The sequence below is a fragment of the Leucopleurus acutus genome (assembly GCF_964270905.1).
Source record: "Leucopleurus acutus genome assembly, chromosome: 13".
NCBI lineage: Eukaryota > Metazoa > Chordata > Mammalia > Artiodactyla > Delphinidae > Leucopleurus > Leucopleurus acutus.
In genome coordinates, this window is record NC_139155.1 from 44,182,113 (window position 1) to 44,204,893 (window position 22,781).

Here is a 22,781-nt window from a genome sequence, read left to right on the forward strand (position 1 = left end):
GCTACATGGCAATTCAAAACAGAGCAAGGAGAGCAATGCCAATTGCCATCTTAAGGCCAGTGCTTTTACGTGACCAAGTTTTATTTATTCCATGTGCTGGAGATACACTACAGGCCACACAAAAACCAAGAAGACCCTACAGGCCATCCAGGCACAAAGAAGACCCTGTCTCAAGTTTTAGTTCACGGTCATGATTCTGTTAGTATGACTATAAGAAAAAAGTCTACAAATGCTCAGGAGAGCTCTTGCCCAACAGCACTATTTCCATGTATTTTTCTCACTGAGGTGTCTCACCTTGTTCCACAATTTTCTTAGCACCTGGCTGTGCGTCTTAAATCACACTGTTAGTTTTTGGGTGGTGGGAATTAAACCTAAATCACAATCACTGAGCAAAAGCGTGCTGGGGTCCTGGCTACTTGGTATATTGTCCTGTACTGTACGTTGTAATTCGACTTCGGGCTGTGATAGGGGGGGCAGATCCTAGGGTATTGCTAAAGTGATGCTCAGAGGAGCCCCTCAAGTGGCCAATGGTGGATGTGCCCCCGATGCTGCTACTCAGGCCCCCGCCCCCTCCCAGGCTGCTCAGCCCAATGCCAGCACCACTGCCCACCAGGCCACTGCTGCCTATGCCACTGCCTCCACCTAGCCCAGCTGGGCCACTAATGCCAGTCATGCCAGAGCCTGAAACTACCTTCTCTGTCATAACCACATTGTGGGTGTTTGATAAATTGGGGTGCACACTCAGATTGCCCACTAGGCCGGAAGTTGGCTGGATTACTCTTTCTGTCACTACTACATTTGAAGACTCTCTAGGATCAGGGATGGTCAAAGTGGAGGGCAGGCTTGAACCAGGTGTTATTACCCTTTCTGTCACTATAACATTTGACCCATCTCTGAAGTCAGGCATCTCTAACATCCCATGCAGATTGGCACCAGAGATTGGCCCGACCACCCTCTCTGTCACCACCACGTTTGATGCATGTCGGTTATCGTGAACGTGGACAGAGGGCTTCAGAGTCCCCAAGGTGGTGTAAGACTCAGTTAAAGTGACATTACCATAGCCCAGAGGATCAGGAATAGGATGCTGTACCCCAGGTCCCGAGGGGTAGTTACTCTCAGAAATGATGGTGGTGGTGCCGAAATGTGGGGAGGTGTGTGGGTGTCCACTACCAATGGGCTCTGTTCCCTGCAGAGGGCAGATCGGTTCAGTGCTGTCAGGTGACCAAGAGGGATCAGGGTCTGGATATGGTTCTACTCCTTTTCCCAGGCTGATATCTGCCAACTTCTTAAATTTAGGCCCCAGTGTATCCAAAAAGCTGTCATCCAAGTCTTCTCCAATGAAGCTACAACAACCCACAGAGCCCGCAGGGGAACCTACACCTTCAATATCATATATGAGCAAACAGTCATTGGATGGGCGTGCTTCGTCTTCATCTGCATAAGCATACGCTTTCTGAATTTGTAGAAGAAAGAGAAAATGAAATGATGAATACATTTTTAACAGTAATAGAGGTCTTTATCATTATTTTTTTCCAGAGCTTTACCAAAAAAAATATATAAAACAAAATTCTAACATCTTCTAGAGATTCTTTAGAAGTTATTATATACTTACTTGAAAGAATTTGGTTAGGAATTATTTTAACTGTAATTTGGATAATACATTTTGATATTTATTTAGATGGACTTCTTCATCTTAGTGCACTTGGGACACAAAAGCACAAAAGGAATCACGTGAATGATTTTGCAACCAAGTTAGAAGGAGGTATACTTAAAAACATTGAACTTAAAGTATACCAAAATTGTGTATTTTTTTGGATTTGTTTAAATTAGGTAGTTCATAGTTGATTTGGGTTCATTCAGAATTGTGCTTTTCTTCCTTCAGATGAAGTGAATATGGTGGTTCCATGAAGATTTATTTCAGTGTGGCTTTTTAAGCAAAATAACAGGAAAATTTGACTCTGGGTCTATGCCACTTTTGGATTCAGAATTGAAGGTGACCAAAGACAGTTCTTAAAAATAGAATCTCCTCCAATTCAAAGTGAAAGCTCACAGACGTGTACTTTTATTGCATCTCTTTTGTTTGTAATGTTGGATTGCAAACTTTCAGGTTAAGCAGAAATACCTTTATTAGCAAACCAACTCATTGTGCCATTTCAATTCAAAAATAGTTTTTGAGTCCTTACTATTTGGCAGACACTCTCTTAGGAAGTTGGCAATAAAGTAATGAACAAAACCAGATAAAGTCCCTCTCTCACAGGGCTTACAGTTCAGTAGGATGAGCCAGACAACACATAAACGTATTTGTTAGGAGGTGCAGAGTAAAGGAGTAGAGAGGGATAGGGTTGCTCTTTCAGACAGAGAGTTCAGGGACAGCATCTCCTAAAGTGATGGTTGTTCAGAGACTAAAGTCACGGGGACAGTAAAGCAGAGAGAGTGTTCTGGGCAGAAGGAGATACAAGTGCAAAAGTTGTGAGGCAGAAATGGAATGTTTCATGAAAATGATATTCATTTGTAGGGACATGGATAGGAAGTATACCTATGGATTTCAGCAACTGTCCCCTTATTATTTGCTGCTAGTTGGAAGGCTTTTACTAGTAGTTCAGTTCAAAATATCAGCCACCCTCTCATTAGGAGAGTTAATGACTGTATTTTAGGCCCGTGTGTAGAAGGACATAAATGTATCAGAGACAGTATCAGAGGTAGGAAATATCTGAAGGTTTAAGTATCATATGGGGTAGAACCACGGGAAATTCTGTCTCTACCTGAAGATGGCAAAATTAATTCTCTCTGCTTCTTAGAATGTCCTGGAAATGTACTATGGCTCTTGGACCCACCCTTATTGCATGTTTACTCTGTGCTTGGAACTGAGCCAGGTACTGGCAACATAATGTAGAGCCCATGCAGACGAGGCACTAAAAACGGTGGTGGACATGTAACCAACAGATTTTAGCAATGGTATGTTCTATAAAATGTACAAACAGAGTACTACAGAGATACACATAAAGAAACATCAACGCTGTTTTGGATGAGAGGATTCACAGTAAAAACTTCAGAAAGGCAGGGGTGTCTGAACCGGATAGAAAGATGAGTGTGGGTTTGTGAGAGAGATCAGGTAAAAGCATTCCAGGATGAGCACAGCATAAGCAAAGACATGGAGGGCAGTAGACCAGTGTGAACAAGGCAAAGGGGCTTGGCAAGCAGGGTGGCTGGCAAGGAATAATTGGAGATGTCAGGGCGCGAGGGAAGAGGTCCATTGGTTAATTGCCGTGTGAAGGAGATGGACTTCACGCCACAGACAAAACAGAGCTGGGAGCCACTGGTTGTTTTAAAGTGGGGGAGTAAAGCGCTCAAGTCAGAGTTTGAGAAATACTATTCAGCAGGAATATAGATTGTCAGGTGTAAAGACCAGAGGCTGGGAACCTAGTTAGGAAACACGCACCAAAGCCCTGTTGGGAAATAGTGGGGGCCTGGGGTAGAGATATGGGTGCAGGATGGAAAGGAAGGCATGGGGATAGAGAGCTTACCTGGCAGAAGTAACTTTCCATGAAGTTCATATTCAGCCCTCCTTCTCTACAGTCCCTCATAGAACTTCTTAATGTTCCAGAATATTCTTGACATATCTTAGGTTGTCCTGATGTTTTAACTCCATCCACCAGTTCCAATGCTGTCGTTCTTTCTCCTCCTCCAAGATCTTGCATTTTTCTGCCATGATACTCATTTGTGTAAACCCCTAAAAGTGTTGATCAAATTAAATTTTACTTTCTCCTGTAAACTGTTTTTTCTCTAGCGTATTGTAAACTAAAAATTAGTAACTTACTGTAATGTATAGTTTCTCCATTTAAGTACACAGTTGTGAGTGAGCAAAGAAATAAAATGAAGGTAATACAGGACTTCCCTGGTGGCACAGTGGTTAGGAATCTGCCTGCCAATGCAGGGGACACAGATTCGATCCCTGGTCCAGGAAGGAGCAACTAAGCCAGTGCGCCACAACTACTGAGCCCGCATTCCACAACTACTGAAGCCCACATGCCTAGAGCCTGTGCTCTGCAACAAGAGAAGCCACCAAAATGAGAAGCCCGGGCACCGCAACAAAGAGTAGCCCCTGCTCGCCACAACTAAAGCCCGCGCACAGCAACGAAGACCCAATGCAGCCAAAAATAAATAAATAAATAAATAAAAATGAAGGTAATACATAAAGAAAGGAGATGCAAATATGATATTGAGTTCAAAATAATATTATTAATCAATTTGTTAATTCAGTAATTATTTGAGATACTACTGTATGTTGTGCTGGGATCGGGGGCTCCACAGAGGTTATAAAACCCTATCTATGCCTTAGAGAGTTTGATTTCAAATTGGGGGAAAATACCCAAATTCTAAAACTTAAGAAAAAAAACAGTATAAGAATACTCAATGTATTATTAGAAGCACAGGGCCTCCAGGGCATTCAGAGAAGAGGCCATGGCTATGGTGAGGGGATGGGTTTGCATGAAGACTCTGGGATTTGCACTTGATTGTGAGGGGTGAGTAGAAGCCTGTTACAAAATTCCAGGCAGGTGAGATAAAAGGATGGCCCAGACTATGGAAGTGCCATGGACAGAGAAAGTGTTGACAATGGGGTAGGTGTCCTATGGCTTTCATATTTTGAAGATCTTGAGTTTAGGTATAGTGTTTCATACTTCTTGCTCTGGTGCCTCTCACTGTGCTTTGTTCAAGGTTTGTAGACTTAATGAGAGAATAAATGCATAAATAAATCCTGGTGGATTTGAGGATTTGACAAATCTTGAGAACTGACTGAGTGTCAATGAATAGGGAGATAAGGGAGTCAAAAATGAGTTTCTGCTTTTTAGGTGGAGGGTGTTGGGGTCATTAACAATAATGGACACCTCAGGGGGAGAAATAAGTTTACAGACTAGCCTCTCCAGTCTTCTGAATGTGGTCCAGTTCTATAAGTCATAAACATTCCTATGTCTTTTACATTTTGAAGAGTTCAAAGTGGAAAAGTCATGATCACAAGTTTGAAAAAGACTGAATGAAAAATAAGAGAATCAATAATATTTATTTACCTTGAAATAAGGCAAGACAGTACAATTATTTTCAAAGATATGAGTTTTTAAAATTTATTCCTCTTTTTCTTAGACTGATTTTGTGAATTGTGGAGGCAGATGCTGGCCTCAATAAATGAGCATACGTCTATTTAATAGGGCTGTACTTTAATTCAAATTAGTGGTTTTTAATAAATAACAATTGCTCTATTAGACAAAAAAATCTCAGCCAAAATTGACTTCTGGTTACAATTCAGTACTTCTCTCCTATTTATAGAAATCCTAATCAGGTCATCTCTTGTGTACTCTCTGATGATTGAAGAAGATTTTTAAAAATGCAACCTAAAAGAATAATAAGTATTGTAGGTTTTTCTTTATCATTTAATTTGCAAATTAGTCATTTAAAAAAGAATGATGGGAACAATTGTAAAGATAAGACAATTGAGAAATGGTAAGGTATGCAAAGACAGAGAATAGAGTTCCTCGCTAGTCATTTGAACTATGAAAACTTAAAAAAAATTTTTCTTACCTGAGTTGTCAATGCACTCAATAGTATCTGCATTATTGGGTGGTATTTGTGGTGCACCGATATTGGTCAAATCCTAAAGGACAGGAAACATTTTCCCATTTGTAATGATTCTTTTCTTTCAATAATTATACACTGGGTTTGTTCTCAAATTACCTCAGATTTTCTAAAAGGATACTGAAAGTAATCTGAACCTCATTTAGAAAGGCTTCCCCGGTTACTGTCATCTAATTTTGATGTACCTTTCTCTTCGTTTTCCCCATCGGCTATCCCAGAACAAATAACAACCTAGACTGTTAGTGAGCACTTACCACAAGTTTAGGCTGCGGTCCTTCCACCGCCCATGAATGCATTGCTCCATCCGTACATTCGGGAACAGGCTTAAAGCTGGCCCTATAACCAGGGACACCTCCACAGTCACAAAACATCAACAAAAGTGGGACCACTGATGGTGAAAAGATAGGAATATTGCAATTAGCAGTGGGACCATATTAAAACAAAACAACCTGCTTTTATGATTAAATTTGAACCCCTAATATAACTCCATTTGATTCTAACATTATTATGAAAGTTTCAGAAAACAAGCTGAATAATGGTGAGATACCAAAATCAATGTGAGCCTCAGACCGCAATCAATTTTTACTTGTTATATAGTATTCAGATTACAGATCATATTATACTATTAAAGCAGATGAGTCTTTTCCCTGTCATTACTTAGGAAAATATTAAAGGAAAAATATTCCTCAGAGACTGTAGCATCTGGCTCATCGCCACTCTAATTTCTATCATCATCCAAGGCAATGTTAAAGACCACCTGAAGAATCCATTGGATATTATACCCTCATGTCTAGCTCCTTGACTAGGTCCACTCTAGTGACCATAAATGTGGTCTATCTCTAAATGCTTCCATGCATGGTACTTCCTTTTCATTATCTAAGTATTGTTGTGAAGTAAGTTTTATTATTTCACAGTTGGCCAAAGCAAGGCTCAGAAAACTTGGGTAAACTTTGAAGGACTCAGACAATTGAATTTAGAAGCTGGAGTTTAATTTTTCATCTATTTTGCTCTCCTTTCCTTAGGCTGTGCAGCTTTGGCACAGCATGAAATCCCTTCAAGGTCTAGCCCCTGCCTATCTTTCTAGACTCGACTCTCACCATGCTCTCAAGTACATCCTTTATTTCTTCTATGCTGGAGTCCTTTATTTCAGTTACTTGCACTCTCATTCTTTTGGGATTTTGCACATGGATTTTTTTTCTTTTTATATTCTGTTCCCCTTTTCTTGTCCACTAGGCTACCTCCTATTCATCTGTTAAAACCCAACTCAGAGTTTACTTTCTCTATGTAGCCTTTTCTGATTGTTTCAGTCAGTTATTTCTGACTGTCTTCTTCACTCAAATAGCAATTTGAACCTGTCTGTTATGGTACTTTCCTATTACACTGAGATTCAAAGCAAAAAAGTTTTTATCCTCCACTGCTCTCTAAGGGGTCAAGTTGTTTGATGTTTTTTTTCATGTCATAAACCCAACACCAAACATAGAAATTTCTTGATAATTGCACAAAATAAGGATTTGTAAAATATATGTCATCAAAGGATCAGAAAACTTGTTTCCTCTCCACAATTTTTTAGGGGGCACATAAAAACAGGACTGTTAAAGTACTTACATCCTAGGATCAAGAATCCCATGATGAGTAGTCCAATGCCAGCAGGACCAAAATATACATTATCCTCTTTTATTAGACGAAAAGCAGTGGTGCGACCTACACCAAAAGTATTTGCGCTAACAGTGCCAGCGTTTTTGTTGGCATCAGTGGTAACATCTGAGGAAGTAAGGCCATTTGTGCTAGTACTGGTATTATTATCATCTTCCCTGGAATCACTTTCAAGTTTAATAATAATTGTACCAGTAGAAGTTTTATGAAGAGCATCTGTAACAAGGTTTAAAATGAAAGAAATATTTTATACATTTAGCGTAATAATTTTTGGACAATACAAAACTATTTTCTCTTTGCATCAGTACTTATTTCAATGTGTTTATTCCCACCAATCCAGTAACTCCGCATATTGTCTCTTGTCTGTGACTCAGCTTTTAAATCAAACCATTATGAATAAATATTAGTGCTTGAGAAAAACTGTCCTATGTGTTGAGAAACATACACAGTAAGCACCACATTATGTATTGGTCAGCAGTGTGTCATAAGCCACTGTGGAGACATTTCTAGACCATGTGTTGCACACTTCTCCATGTATTAGACTAGGTTTTGCTTGCTGTTTTACTGTCTTTCATCTTCAGTTCTTGTCTTTTTTCCTTTGATGGGCTGACAAAACCAACAGACTTTGGGCAGATTGGTCAGTCATTTGTATAAAAATCTCCTACTGATAAAGTAGCATATCCTCAAACTCACAACCAACAGTTCAAACAACTCATAGGAGAGGGAATTTGGCACTATTGGGGGAGGGGAATCTTCATATCAATAAAATGAAGCACTTTTGTTTCACAAGCAGATACTCCAAATTTGCTTTTTTCTTATCCTTCAAAGTTTCAGTAAATTATTGTGTTTGTTGACGAAACACAGGAGGAGAGACATCTGTGATTTGTTTCAACTTAATGGTTCCACAATTGCTGTTGGCTTCAGCAAGTTACTATTATTGTTATTATTATTTCTACTATATAGATGTAAGCGCTGTTGTTAGACTTTGTCCATTGATGTCACTCTAGAATCCGGCACAATGGCTGATGTTTGGTTAGAATTCGATACTTAGTTTCTGGATAAATGAATAAAGATATCCCTGGAAGTACATAACAGAGATAGCTTTACATACAGTCTATCTGATATCAAAGCCCAAGCCCTTTCAGCCCAGCTATGCTGATTCTATTGTTACTGTTTTGTTGGAATACAACAATTCTATTGTACTGTTACTGTTTTTGTTATTTTTATTATTATCATCAGATCTAATGTTTATCCCCAGAAGGTGGTATTTTTTAATGACAAAGGGAATGCTCCCTATTTGCCATCAGCCTACAGTTTAGTAAATTAAAGTTCCAATTTCTCTTTCATGTGTCCAATTAAGCTTGATGTTGGATGTAAGAAAAGGAGTAAACTAGCAATTGCTTAAGACAATTTCAGCACTGAAATAAACTTTATATGTAGATGGAATAAACATTTCGATTTGTAATAAACATTTTAAAAACTACATTTATTTTGACTGATTGTGGAGAAGACCAGCATAATTTGGTAAAAATTCTGAATTGTTGAATGACTTTAAAGAAATGCTGTTTTATTTCTTTTAAACTTGTGAAGCAAGTGGAAATTGTCAATCCCTTCTTAGGACAATTGAAAGAAAAAGAGGAAGAAAGGGAGAGAAGGAGGAAGAAGGGAGGAAGAGAAACTGAAGTAGCAAATATTGCTTAGAATTAGCCTCGAGGAACTTCCCTCCTAGTGATTAGCCTAATTTAATTTTGTTGGTTTTGAAAAGTAATATAAGCATGCTAATTCCAAACTGTTTACACAAAATTGTACATCAACTTTCCAAGGATCATGTAAAGTTAAGTTAACTTGGCTTTGGGTCTGTTTGAAAATAATTTTACAGTAAAATTAAAAATTTTCTATTACTGACATTAATACGAACTAACATTTATTTTATATATATATATATATATATATATATATTTTTTTTTTTTTTTTTTTTTGCGGTACGTGGGCCTCTCACTGTGTGGCCTCTCCCGTTGCGGAGCACAGGCTCCGGATGCGCAGGCTCAGCGGCCATGGCTCATGGGTCTAGCCGCTCCGCGGCATGTGGGATATTCCCGGACCGGGGCACGAACTCGTGTCCCCTACATCGGCAGGAGGACTCTCAACCACTGCGCCACCAGGGAAGCCCAACTAACGTTTATTGAATGTCAGCACTCGTCTAGTGCTTTATATGTAGTAACTCCTTAAGTACTTCTAAATCCATAATGTTATTGGCCCATTTTATGGAAGAGAAAACTGAGGGATAGATGGGTTAAATAACTTCTCTAAAATCTTAGAGCTAGTAAGTGATGGTACGAGATACCAATCCAGTCTAACTCCAGAGCTCACGGTCTTAACCCTAAATTATAATGCCTCTTGTATCATTCAGGATTTGATTGTATAATACCCAATATGATAACTTTTGTTGGAAAAAGGGTTACTTCAAAAGACAGTAATTAAAATTTTAGTTTCTGAATGTATATATAACTTCCAGTAGACGGGAAAAAATTAAATTGATTTCTTACCATCTATAGATAGAATTGTTCCTTCGTATTTTCCCCCAAGTATTTCATATTGTTGAACAGTAACTTTATTTCTCAAAATAATGATGCCCGTTTTTGAGCCAATAGCGATTAGGCCCGCTGGATTACTTCCCATTTCATATCTGTATTTGAAAGACAATGGTACAAATTAATGTTAGCTATCTAAAGGCAGGGGGTAGAGAAAGAGAGATTTTGATTTTAAACCATGTTTCCAGCCAGTAATTGTAACTCCTGGATATAATTTTCAATTATTGGAGACTTTATTTTGGGGGGGGGCAGTTTCAGCCCCCATCCATTCAGAAATGGATGAAGATTTAAATTTAAGAAAAAAGAATTACTGAGCAGCCACTTGTGATGGAATGTCTATTACATCTAGCCCACTTAGATGTACGAATAACCCTCTGACGCCTGCAGTCTCATTTTCATTTGATTTTGGTAGCATCAGAACTGTCCTGGACAGCCCAGATGCTGCAACTTCCTGGGCTGCTGCTAATTCTAAACTATTCTCTTACCAAAGAAGTTACTTCTTCAGCAGCTTGGCTTTCATCCCTTCCCTATTTCCACTCCCCTCTCCACATACACAGTGAATATACAGGACTTCTTCTGGATTCCAAACTCTGTCCTTGTCTCATGCCTCTATCCTATTCTCTATTCTCTTTCTCTTCTCATCTTTGACTTTGAAGTTTTCCTTCTCATTTATATGTTCGTTAGACAAACATTGGTTAGATAGCTCTCTGTGTCAGGCATTATGCTAAACTCAGGAAATAGAAGTTGGAAAGCAGTCAGATAGGGGTGTGGTCTTCCCTCAGTGAACTCACATCTGTGGAGTACAAGAGAGCTTATCAGTAATGGCGGTGCAGTGTGATAAGAGCTATAACTGAAATACTCACATGGAGTGAGAGGAACACACAGAAAGAACTTTTAAAACTCATTTGTGAGGTCTTTCCACTCCACCATTATTCCTGATCACAAGCACATTTGCAAAATACGTGTGCACATATACACACAGATTTTTATTGATCAAGTAGAAACACTCGGATACGTAGAGTTAAAAAAAAAAAACTACACAGCTTAATTTTTCCTCAATATAACCAATTTTTCATATCAAGGTTATCGTTGACCAATATTATGTGCTGATTAAAGAGAGAAAGTATCTGAAATGCGTTAACTAAATCTAATTGATTTCAATTTGGGCAAATTTGCAATGGTAAAATCAATCCATCAAATTTTCCAAGGGGAATAACCATGATATGTAGTAATCAGCTAACTGGTCAATAAAATACATAAACACAGGAGCATCAAACTTTCCAGATAAAATATTTTCACATTTTAAACCTTCACATTTTTCCATCTTACATTTTGTGCAAATTTTTATATTTTCTTAAGTTAAACAGTCTAAATTAGGTAACAATTCCCCAATTAGTACGTTTTATGATTGAATTTCAAAAATAGTGACAAATATTTTAATTCAGATACTTTCTAAAAAGAACATATTTACTTAAGTTCAATATGTGGTGAAAATTAGTTGGAAAATGTCAGTCTTACCTAACAGTGGTTGAAGGTAGACCTGTGTCCAGATCAGTAGCTATAAAGTCTCCCAATTGATAGTTTTGTCCCATCTCCCTAGTTACTACGAATGTCTTTGAACCTGGACGGAACACTGAGCCTTCAACTACGTTTAACACAGTCACAGAGACTGCAGTTGCTGTGAGTTTATATTGAGACTTAATTGATTGATGAAATTCAACTTTATTTCTAACACCAAGACTAAGTTGAAGATTCTTCGTAGCTTCATAATCTAGGGCCTAGAAAATACATATTGAAATAGTTTTACTATAAGGGGAAAAAACATTCTAGAGGAAAGAGATATTCTTTGATAATAGGCAAAAAAATTCTTACATCTTTTTCTTTAATTAAATATAAATACATATAAATACACACTCTATTCTTACTTTATATTCAATTCAATACAAACACATGAAAATACAGTAAGAAAAAGTCCAATTGTCTTGGATCTTTTGTTGAAAAAGTTGAAAATGTATGAGTTCTAATTGTCCACCAAACTAAAAAACTTAAAATAATACAGGTGGTCAAATCCATGCATTTTGTAATGCAAAGAGAGTTTATGTTAGATGCTATCATTTCAGGTTTCTCAGAAAATAGCTCTATTTATTAGGAAGAATGGGCCAAGTATATCATAGGTTCAATCATTTGACTGATTTTATCCATAAAGAACTATGTACAAGAAATTTTACAATGTATATGTGACTTCTTTCAATAAATCAAATAATAGAATGTATATAAATAATAAAAAGAAATCCATATTTTATTCAACATATCCTGGAAAAATTCACTTTATATTATAAAATTATCAAGTAGTCATTTTCATTATGACAGTGTCAAAATCCACTACTCATAAAATCCACAACTATGCATTATGCCTATAAATACCAACTATATATTTTTAAATTTTCATATAACAGTAGTTTAGATGACCATCGATTCACACACTGAGCTCTCTACTTAGCTAAAATTTTCAGTCTTTGCTCTAATATTAACTTTATTTGCAACTCCAAGAATGGCTATAAAATTATGTATACATATACATCACACACACATATTACATATATATATATATAATCCTAACAAAAGAATTAATATATGATGTCATGTCTGGGAGAAAAATGAACATTATTCCCATTTTACAGACAGAGATATTGAGGCCAGATAGATCAATTAATTTTCTAAAGTAATATCATAGTTTGGGGTGAAATAGATTAGGACTCAGTTTCCCCAGCAGGGAAACCTAGATAGTGTAGTGGAAAGAATGTGAACTTAATAGCTAGAGAAGCCTAGGTTTGAATGTCAGCTGTCCCACTTACTAGTGATGAGAACAGAGCAGGTTACAAACTCTCTCTGAACCTCAGTGTATTTATTTATAACGTGGGCATATAACCTATTTTACAGGGATGCTGTAGAGAATAAACTAAATCATCCATCCGCACACTGCCTCAGTGAATGGAAGCTGTAGGCATAGTGACACTTTATGAAGACATATGAGACAAATGATCACACATTCCTATGGGGACAGAATTCCTTAGAAGTTTATTTCCCAGAGCAATTCTGAAGGAAGAAAACAGTTAAAAAGAGATTACATTTTACCATGAGGAATACATATTGCATGCATCACGTACAATCCATGCACAGCTATTGCAGATTTTAAAAAATAGACTGACAAGTCTTGTAACAGGGTGAAATCTTCACTATCAGCTCCCTAGGAGTCAGACATTTTTCCCCCTCGAATCTCAGAGAAAATTCTACTGCAGGTAAATGTGGTGGATCGGTAATGCAGAGGGGACACAGGAGAACTGTGTTGACTTGGGCCAAATCTCTATGACTTGGACCAAGTCTCTAGTATACTTATGTCTGTAATAAGCCTGGGTCAGCTTCAGAAGTGAGATGAGAATGTGATAATCCTACAATTACAGTAATTTAATTTTAATTCTGTGAAAACACACTGGATGAACTAACAACTTTTATTTGATGAATGTTATTAATGAATAATAATTGATGTACAGTGTTGACAGGGACACTTTTTTTTAGGCAATGTTTAATCTGCTTCAAAAAATATTCTTCAAATGTGTAAAACAAAACCTTAAGGATTAATCGTACTTTGTTGTAAGCATAAAATAAGATTTGTGTTTAAAAATGTATGATCTGTGAGGGAATATTGTATTGCTAGAAAAGAGTTTCAAGTAAAAGTTCAATGCCTGTCTTTATGAAATTATATAAGCAGAAAAACTCTCTATAAAAAAGCTCTATATCATGTATAATTCTAAAACACAGTAATTTTTATTCTTTCACCCACTCAGGTTTGTGAAATGTTAACATCATTTTAAGATTAACACTTTGAAAAAAACCAAGAAAACAAAATATTTAGGATAATTATTCCATACCTTAATAACCTTTAACGTTCCCACATTTGTTCTTTCATTCATTTCTATTTCAAACCAATTTCCCTCATTTCCAGAGATAAAGAAAATGACTGCCATCCAGTTAGCTGAGAACTCCTCATCCAAATCAATTATTCTAATCTGGAGCAAATTTGAATTTAGAACATTTTCTTCAATACTTATGGAATACTGAAACAAGAAGTAAAAAATTTTAGCACAAACTATGTGAGAAATAGAACTATATTAGTTTTATATAGAATGTTTATAGTTATTCATGATATAGGAAAGAGATCTATGTTTGTGGTCTCACTTTTCTTTGTTCACATAGGGGTTTTTTCATATGTATTACGTAGACAAACATGAGATGAAATATTTGTGTACATTTGGGTTGTGTGTGACTAAAGATAACATGTACGTATATAAATAGAATTGTTTGAACAAATTTTAGAAGGTAATGAACCTAAAGTTGTTGTTAAATTCAAGGACTAATACTTACTGATGACTGTTCCATGTATGGGAAGTTATCATTGACATCGAGGATTTTAATGCTGCATTCACACTCTGCTGCCATACCATCTGCCCCACCGTCGCGGTCTGAGCCTCTTACAACTAGAGAGTACTGGCCATATTGCTAAAAATACACACAACAAACAATACCACAGTTGATGTAGACAGTTTTTATTTTGTCTCATACAAGGATCTTTTAAAATGTTGGATCAACATTTACATAAATCTATGATGAAGATAGAGGTAACACAGAATATTGAAAATTCGAAAATCTCACATGAATCAATATGAAGTTGCCACTTCTATTCCCAAAAATTCTTATTCAGCATCATTTAAAAGAAGCAAAAATTTTAAAAGACATCATTCCTTATTATATGTTGAAAAAGTTCATAAAGGGTGAAGCAGAACAAAATGATCAGGAGGGGAGAGATTAAGATTTACTAAGAAAAAAAAAAAAGATTTACTAAGAATTTATGGAATTAAAATTCTGTACCCCAAATTATCAACCCCTGAAGAATAAAGAGATAGCAAATGGTTTGCATTTTTTGGGGGGCGGCAGTACAGTTATTGATGATCTGTTTTCTTGATTCTACACAAAGGTACTTAAATTTTTAGAAGCTGGTAAAAGCCATGAAGCCTTTCCCAGACACATGCATATATGCATCCTCACTCAAAGTTGTGGATATAATTTTAGAGGATTCATAGTTAGAGACGTCTTGAGGGTTCTCCACAAATGCCAGGTTAAGACTATCTGCTCTGAGAAAAAGGGAGAGGGCTCAAATCAATAAGATTGGAAATGAAAAAGGAGAAGCTATAAAGGACACCACAGAAATACAAAGGATCATTAGAGAAAACTACAAGCAACAGTATGCCAATAAAATGGACAACCTGGAAGAAATGGACAAATTCTTAGAAAGGTACAATCTCCCAAGACTGAACCAGGAAGAAATAGAAAATATGAACAGACAAATCACAAGTACTAAAATTGAAACTGTGATTAAAAAACTCCCAACGAACAAAAGTCTAGGACCAGATGCCTTTGCAGGCAAGTTCTATCAAACATTTAGAGAAGAGTTAATTAACATGGATTTCTTCTTCTGAAACTATTCCAAAAAATTGCAGAGGAAGGAATACTCCCAAACTCACTCTATGAGGCCACCATCACCCTGATACCAAAACCAGACACAGTTTTCACATAAAAAGAAAACTACAGGCTGATATCACTGATGAAAATAGATGCAAAAATCCTCAACAAAATACTAGCAAACAGAATCCAACAATACATTAAAAGGATCATACACCGTGATCAAGTGGGATTTGTCCCAGTGATGCAAGGATTTTTCAATATCCGCAAATCAGTGTGATACACCACATCAACAAACTGAAGAATAAAAACCATATGATCATCTTAATAGATGCAGAAAAAGCTTTTGACAAAATTCAACATCCATTTATGATAAAAACTCCCCAGAAAGTGAGCATAGACGGAACCAACCTCAACATAATAAAGGCCATATATAACAAACCCACAGCCAACATCGTTCTCAATGGTGAAAAACTGAAACCATTTCCACTAAGATGAGGAACAAGACAAGGTTGCCCACTCTCACCACTATTATTCAACATAGTTTTGGAAGTTTTAGCCACAGCAATCAGAGAAGAAAAAGATATAAAAGGAATCCAAATTGGAAAAGAAGAAGTAAAGCTGTCACTGTTTGCAGATGACATGATACTATACATAGAGAATCCTAAAGATGCTACCAGAAAACTACTAGAGCTAATCAATGAATTTGGTAGAGTAGCAGGATACAAAATTAATGCACAGAAATCTCTTGCATTCCTATACACTAATGATGAAAAATCTGAAAGTGAAATTAAGAAATCACTCCCATTTACCATTGCAAATATCTAGGAATAAAATATATAGGAATAAACCTACCTAAGGAGACAAAAGACCTGTATGCAGAAAATTAAAAGACACTGATGAAAGAAATTAAAATAGATGGAGAGATATACCATGTTCTTGGATTGGAAGAATCAGCATTGTGAAAATGACTATACTACCCAAAGCAATCTACAGATTCAATGCAATCCCTATCAAACTACCACTGGCATTTTTCACAGAACTAGAACAAAAAATTTCACAATGTGTATGGAAACACAAAAGACCCCGAATAGCCAAAGCAATCTTGAGAAAGAAAAACAGAGCTGGAGGAATCAGACTCCCTGACTTCAGACTATACTACAAAGCTACAGTAATCAAGACAGTATGGTACTGGCACAAAAACAGAAATATAGATCAATGGAACAGGATAGAAAGCTCAGAGATAAACCCACATGCATATGGTTACCTTATCTTTGATAAAGGAGGCAAGAATATACAATGGAGAAAAGACAGCCTCTTTAATAAGCGGTGCTGGGAAAACTGGACAGCCACATGTAAAAGAATGAAATTAGAATACTCCCTAATACCATACACAAAAATAAACTCAAAATGGATTAAAGACCTAAATGTAAGGCCCGACACCATCAAACTCTTAGAGAACATAGGCAGAACACTCTATGACATATATCACAGCAAAATCCTTTTGACCCACATCCTAGAGAAATGGAAATAAAAACAAAAATAAACAAATGAGACCTAATGAAACCTCAAAGCTTTTGCACAGCAAAGGAAACCATAAATAAGACGAAAAGACAACCTTCAGAATGGGAGAAAATATTTGCAAATGAAGCAACTGACAAAGGATTAATCTCCAAAACATACAAGCAACTCATGCAGCTCAATATCAAAAAAACAAACAATCCAATCCAAAAATGGGCAGAAGACCTAAATAGACATTTCTCCAAAGAAGATATACAGATTTCCGAAAGGCACATGAAAAGATGCTCAACATCGCTAATTATTAGAGAAAGGCAAATCAAAACTACAGTGAGATATCACCTCACACCAGCCAGAATGGCCATCATCAAAAATCTACAAACAGTAAATGCTGGAGAGGGTGTGGAGTAAAGGGAACCCTCTTGCACTGTTGGTGGTAATGTAAATTGGTACAGCCACTCCGGAGAAAAGTATGGAGGTTCCTTTAGAAACTAAAAATAGAGCTACCATATGATCAGCAATCCTACTTCTGGGCATATATCTGGAGAAAAACATGGTTCGAAAGCATACATGCACCCCAATGTTCATTGCAGTACTGTTTACAATAGATGAAAGCAACCTAAATGTCCATCGACAGATGAATGGATAAAGAAGATGTGTTACATACATACAATGGATATTAGCCATTAAAAAGAATGAAATACTGCCAGTTGCAAGAACATGGATGTACCTGAAGATTATCATACTAAGTGAAGTAAGTCAGACAGAGAAAGACAATATCATATGATATCACTTATATACAGAATCTAAAAAAAAAAAGATACAAATGCACTTACTTACAAAGTGGAAACAGACTCACAAACTTAGAGAATGAACTTACGGTTACCAGTGGGGGAAGGGTGGGGGGACGGATAGATTGTGAGCTTGGGACTGACATGTACACACTGCTATGTTGAAAGTAGATAACCAACAAGGACCTACTGTATAGCACAGGGAACTCTGCTCAATATTATGTAACAACCTAAATGGGAAAGTAATTTGAAAAAGAATAGATACATGTATATGTATAACTGAATCACCTTGCTATATACCTGAAGCTATCACAACACTATTAATAACTATACTCCAATAAAAAGTTTAAAAAATAAAATAGTTAACCAACAAGAACATACTGTATAGCACAGGAAACACTGCTCAATATTCTGTAATAACCTAAATGGGAAAAGAATTTGAAAAAGAATAGATACATTTATACGTATAACTGAATCACTTTGCTGCACACCTGAAACTAACATAACATTGTTAATCAACTATAATCCAAAAAAAATAAAAAATTAGAAAGAATAAAATATCTGCTCTGGTGGCTTGCCAGTGATTGCAGAGTTCCTTTACTTTTTAGAGCTCTTCACCATTACAACTCTTTTCATGTTAAAGGAAACCCACTGGGCCCTTTAAGAAAGTTTGAGAGAGAAATACCTAAATAGTCAATTTCTTCTTATGGTAATTTTCAAACAAGTAAAAAAGGACATAATGGTAACCTAGAAACTGATGGCATTTGGATCAATAAAGAGTGTTAAAATAATCTGATTTATCCTAAATCTAGGAATCATTAGCAGGGAGATGTCATTTTAAAATAACTATAATACTTAAAATGAAATTTAATTAAATATCAAATAGAAAATAAAACTTCCTCATTTATAACTCTAAAATATATGCACATCAGTTATATTCTATCCACATTAAAAAACGTAATGGAAAAAGTTGATATTTTAAAATTAAAACAAGGGACCACATGACATTATAGAAACCATGCAATGCTGGTTCTAATTTGGTAACAATCAGTAATTATGTTTTTATTTGTAAATGAAAAGACTGGCCTGGATGTTACTTAATTCCTATCCATCATTCTGATTCTGTGATTCATTTCCCAAAGCACTCAGTGGGCTGTCAGTAGGTGAGATATAGGAAGAGAAAAAAAAAAGGGTTCTCTTAAATGCGCCTAGGATATGCTGGCTCAAAGAAAGATAAACAAACAAACAAATAGGATAACAAATAGGATAAGATAAACAAACAAATAGGATAAATAGGATAAACAAAACAAAAAGGAAAGATAAACAAGTTTCTTAGCCTGTAAAAATTCTTGGAGCTTCTACCGTGTTCACACTCATTGCGACTCACCAAGATGGGAGACATAATAGCAATTGTTTCTTAAATTTATTTCATTATAGGACATACTTTAAAAGAAAAAAAAAAAGGAGCTTTTGCCTCTACCTTGTGTGTATTTTTATGTACTCTCAGAATGTAGTTTTCTTACATTGAGACAAACGCTAAGTAAGATTAAATGAAAAATGAGAATAAAATCTATTTGAGGGATTCCTATTTTTTTCACCTCACAGATATTTGTCATTACCATTATGTGAAAAGGTTATGTAATTAAAATTTTAAAGTACTGTTTTCTTTTTTTTTTCTTAGAACTCTTTCTTTTAGAATCAGTTCCTTTGAGACTACAGCTCACTCAAAGAAAAAAGAATTACCTCTCTGTCCAGAAAAGTATTCATTGTTCGAATTTCTGCAGTGTATCTGTTGATAATAAACATTGGTGAATCAGAAGGTTCTTGTCTTACGATCTTGAAGGCTATTTTTGAGTTCAAATTATTTGGTTCATCTGCATCAGTAGCATTGAGCATCATCACCAGTGTATCTAGAAATTAGGAGAAATTGATTGCAAATGGACAGTTTGAATTTTTGTTGTAGTATAATATATATTGTTTTTCCCACAAGGTGTTAGGGTTAGTTGGTCCATATAATGGGCACTCTATCATTTTCCCTTTCTACTGCTTCGACATACCAATATCTTAGCTCCTTTCTATACCTTTGTCTTGATGAAAAGATCACATTTTACCAGGGACCTTAGACATTACTGATAGCTAGAAAACAAAGAAATATTTTCTTCTGCCTTTTCATTTCTTATTCTAGTATAATTCTTTTTTAAAAAGACTGCTATGGTGAAACAAAATGATATAAGGCCAGAGCAACTCATTCCCAACTATAGCACTTTCTAGCTATGTGATCTTGGCCTCAGTTTCCACATCTATAAACAGGGATGATAATAGTACCATCCTCATTGAGTTCATGAAAGAATTAAACATCTATATGAAGAAAATTATGTGAAGTTCCTATTGAATAGTGCACATTCAATAAATATATATTATTGTTGTATTTTGCGTGGTCTCTAGTAAAATGCTAAGTAACTAGTAGGTTTAAAAAAATGCTTGTTTAATTACATACTTTGTCCTATCCCTCACTTTTTCCAGTAATCTTATTAGCAGTTTTGATGAAGAACACTGGAGAATGTGAAAAGCTTCCAGCATTCATAAACTAGACTTCTCTACAATCAACTCTGTTCCAAGCACAATTGGCCTGTCTGTAGACACCAACTACCAGCTCCCATTTCTCTCTCCCTCAATCTCTGTGTGTGTATTCATTTCAGCATCATTTTTTAAATGTTTTCAGAGGCATTTAATTCATTAATTATGGTGCGTTCATACAATGAAATCTCATGAAATTGTTAAAAGGAATGAAGATACATGTATTTCCTAATATGGAAATATGTTAAAAATATATTTCGATAAAAACTCACATTGTGGATAAGTATGTAAAATATGGTCACATTTGTTTCTTCTTTGGAAACACGTTTATATATATTTACATGATTATAGAAAGTATGTACCTAAGTAACTAGTGATGGTACTTGCCCCTGAAAAACGGTGCTAGGGAGAGCAAAGAACGCATTTCTATTGTGTTTTTACTCATATTTTGTGAATTTTTACAACAAACATTCTTTTTTTTTTAAACATCTTTATCGGAGTATAATTGCTTTACAGTGTTGTGTTAGTTTCTGCTGTATAACAAAGTGAATCAGCTATAGGCATATGTATATCCCCATATCCCCTCCCTCTTGTGTCTCTCTCCCATTTCCCTTATCCCATCCCTGTAGGTGGTTGCAAAGCACTGAGATGATCTCCCTGTGCCATGCAGCTGCTTCCCACTAGCTATCTATTTTACATTTGGTAGTGTATATATTATCAATGCTACTCTCTCACTTCGTCCCAGCTTACCCTTCCCCCGCCCGTGTCCTCATTCTCTATGTCTGTGTCTTCATTCCTGTTCTTCCCCTAGGTTAATCAGAACCTTTTTTTTTTTAAGATTCTATATATATGTGTTAGCATACAGTATTTGATTTTCTCTTTCTTACTTCACTCTGTATGACAGACTCTAGGTCCATCCACCTCACTACAAATAACTCAGTTTTGTTTCTTTTTATGGTTGAGTAATATTCCATTGTATACATGTGCCACATCTTCTTTATCCATTCATCTGTTGATGAACACTTAGGTTGCTTCCATGTCCTGGCTGTTGTAAATAGTGCTGCAATGAACATTGTGGTACATGACACTTTTTGAATTATGGTTTTCTCAGGGTATATTCCCAGTAGTGGGATTGCTGGGTCATATGGTAGTTCTATTTTTAGTTTTTTAAGGAACCTCCATACTGTTCTCCATAGTGGCTATATCAGTTTACATTCCCACCAACAATGCAAGAGGGTTCCCTTTTCTCCACACACTCTCAGCATTTATTATTTGTAGATTTTTTATAATGGCCATTCTGACTGGTGTGAGGTGATACCTCATTGTAGTTTTGATTTGCAATTCTCTGTGATTAGTGAGGTTGAATATCTTTTCATGTGTTTGTTGGCAATCTGTATACCTTCTTTGGAGAAATGTCTACTTAGGTCTTCTGCCCATTTTTGGATTAGGTTGTTTGTTTTTTTGATATTGAGCTGCATGAGCTGCTTGTATATTTTGGAGATTAACCCTTTGTCAGTTGCTTCATTTGCAAATATTTTCTCCCATTCTGAGGGTTGTCTTTTTGTCTTGTTTATGGTTTCCTTTGCTGTGCAAAAGCTTTGAAGTTTCATTAGGTCCCATTTGTTTATTTTTGTTTTTATTTCCATTTCTCTAGGAGGTGGGTCAAAAAGGATCTTGCGGTGATTTATGTCATAGAGTATTCTGCCTATGTTTTCCTCTAAGAGTATTATAGTGTCTGGATTTACATTTAGGTCTTTAATCCATTTCGAGTTTATTATTGTGTATGGTGTAATGGAGTGCTCTAATTTCATTCTTTTCCATGTAGCTGTCCAGTTTTCCCAGCACCATTTATTGAAGAGGCTGTCTTTTCTCCATTGCATATCCTTGCCTCCTTTATCAAAGATAAGGTGATCATATGTGTGTGGGATTATCTCTGGGCTTTCTATCCTGTTCCATTGATCTATATTTCTGTTTTTGTGCCAGTACCATACTGTCTTGATTACTATAGCTTCGTAGTATAGTCTGAAGTCTGGGAGCCTGATTCCTCCAGCTCCAGTTTTCTCTTTCAAGATTGTTTTGGCTATTCGGGGTCTTTTGTGTTTGCATACAAACTGTGCAATTTTTTGTTCTAGTTCTGTGAAAAATGCCATTGGTAGTTTGATAGGGATTGCATTGAATCTGTAGATTGCTTTGGGTAGTATAGTCATTTTCACAATAGTGATTCTTCCAATCCAGAAGCATGGTATATCGCTCCATCTGTTTATTTTATCTTTGATTTCTTTCATCACTGTTTTATAGTTTTCTGAATACAGGTCTTTTGCCTCCTTAGGTAAGTTTATTCCTAGGTATTTTATTCTTTTTGTTGAAATGGTAAATGGGATTGTTTCCTTAATTTCTCTCTCTGATCTTCCATTGTTAGTGTATAGGAATGCAAGAGATTTCTGTGCATTAATTTTGTATCCTGCTACTTTACCAAATTCATTGATTAGCTCTAGTAGTTTTCTGG

The 22,781-nt window shown here is 36.1% G+C and overlaps 1 protein-coding gene across 1 annotated transcript in view; it reads right to left on the reverse strand.

Moving 5' to 3' along the window:
• Nucleotides 1-412: 412 nt before the first annotated feature.
• The window catches only part of DSG1 (desmoglein 1), a gene marked incomplete at both ends in the record, with an annotated part of 37,619 nt that continues 15,250 nt past the window's right edge, over nucleotides 413-22,781 (reverse strand). The window contains 10 exons of the mRNA XM_082853641.1: nucleotides 413-1,453; nucleotides 3,525-3,730; nucleotides 5,575-5,647; nucleotides 5,883-6,016; nucleotides 7,234-7,497; nucleotides 9,828-9,967; nucleotides 11,391-11,650; nucleotides 13,802-13,987; nucleotides 14,295-14,429; nucleotides 19,442-19,608. Coding sequence (XP_082709767.1) covers nucleotides 413-1,453; nucleotides 3,525-3,730; nucleotides 5,575-5,647; nucleotides 5,883-6,016; nucleotides 7,234-7,497; nucleotides 9,828-9,967; nucleotides 11,391-11,650; nucleotides 13,802-13,987; nucleotides 14,295-14,429; nucleotides 19,442-19,608 — 2,606 coding nt within the window. The remainder of the gene's footprint in view (nucleotides 1,454-3,524; nucleotides 3,731-5,574; nucleotides 5,648-5,882; nucleotides 6,017-7,233; nucleotides 7,498-9,827; nucleotides 9,968-11,390; nucleotides 11,651-13,801; nucleotides 13,988-14,294; nucleotides 14,430-19,441; nucleotides 19,609-22,781) is intronic.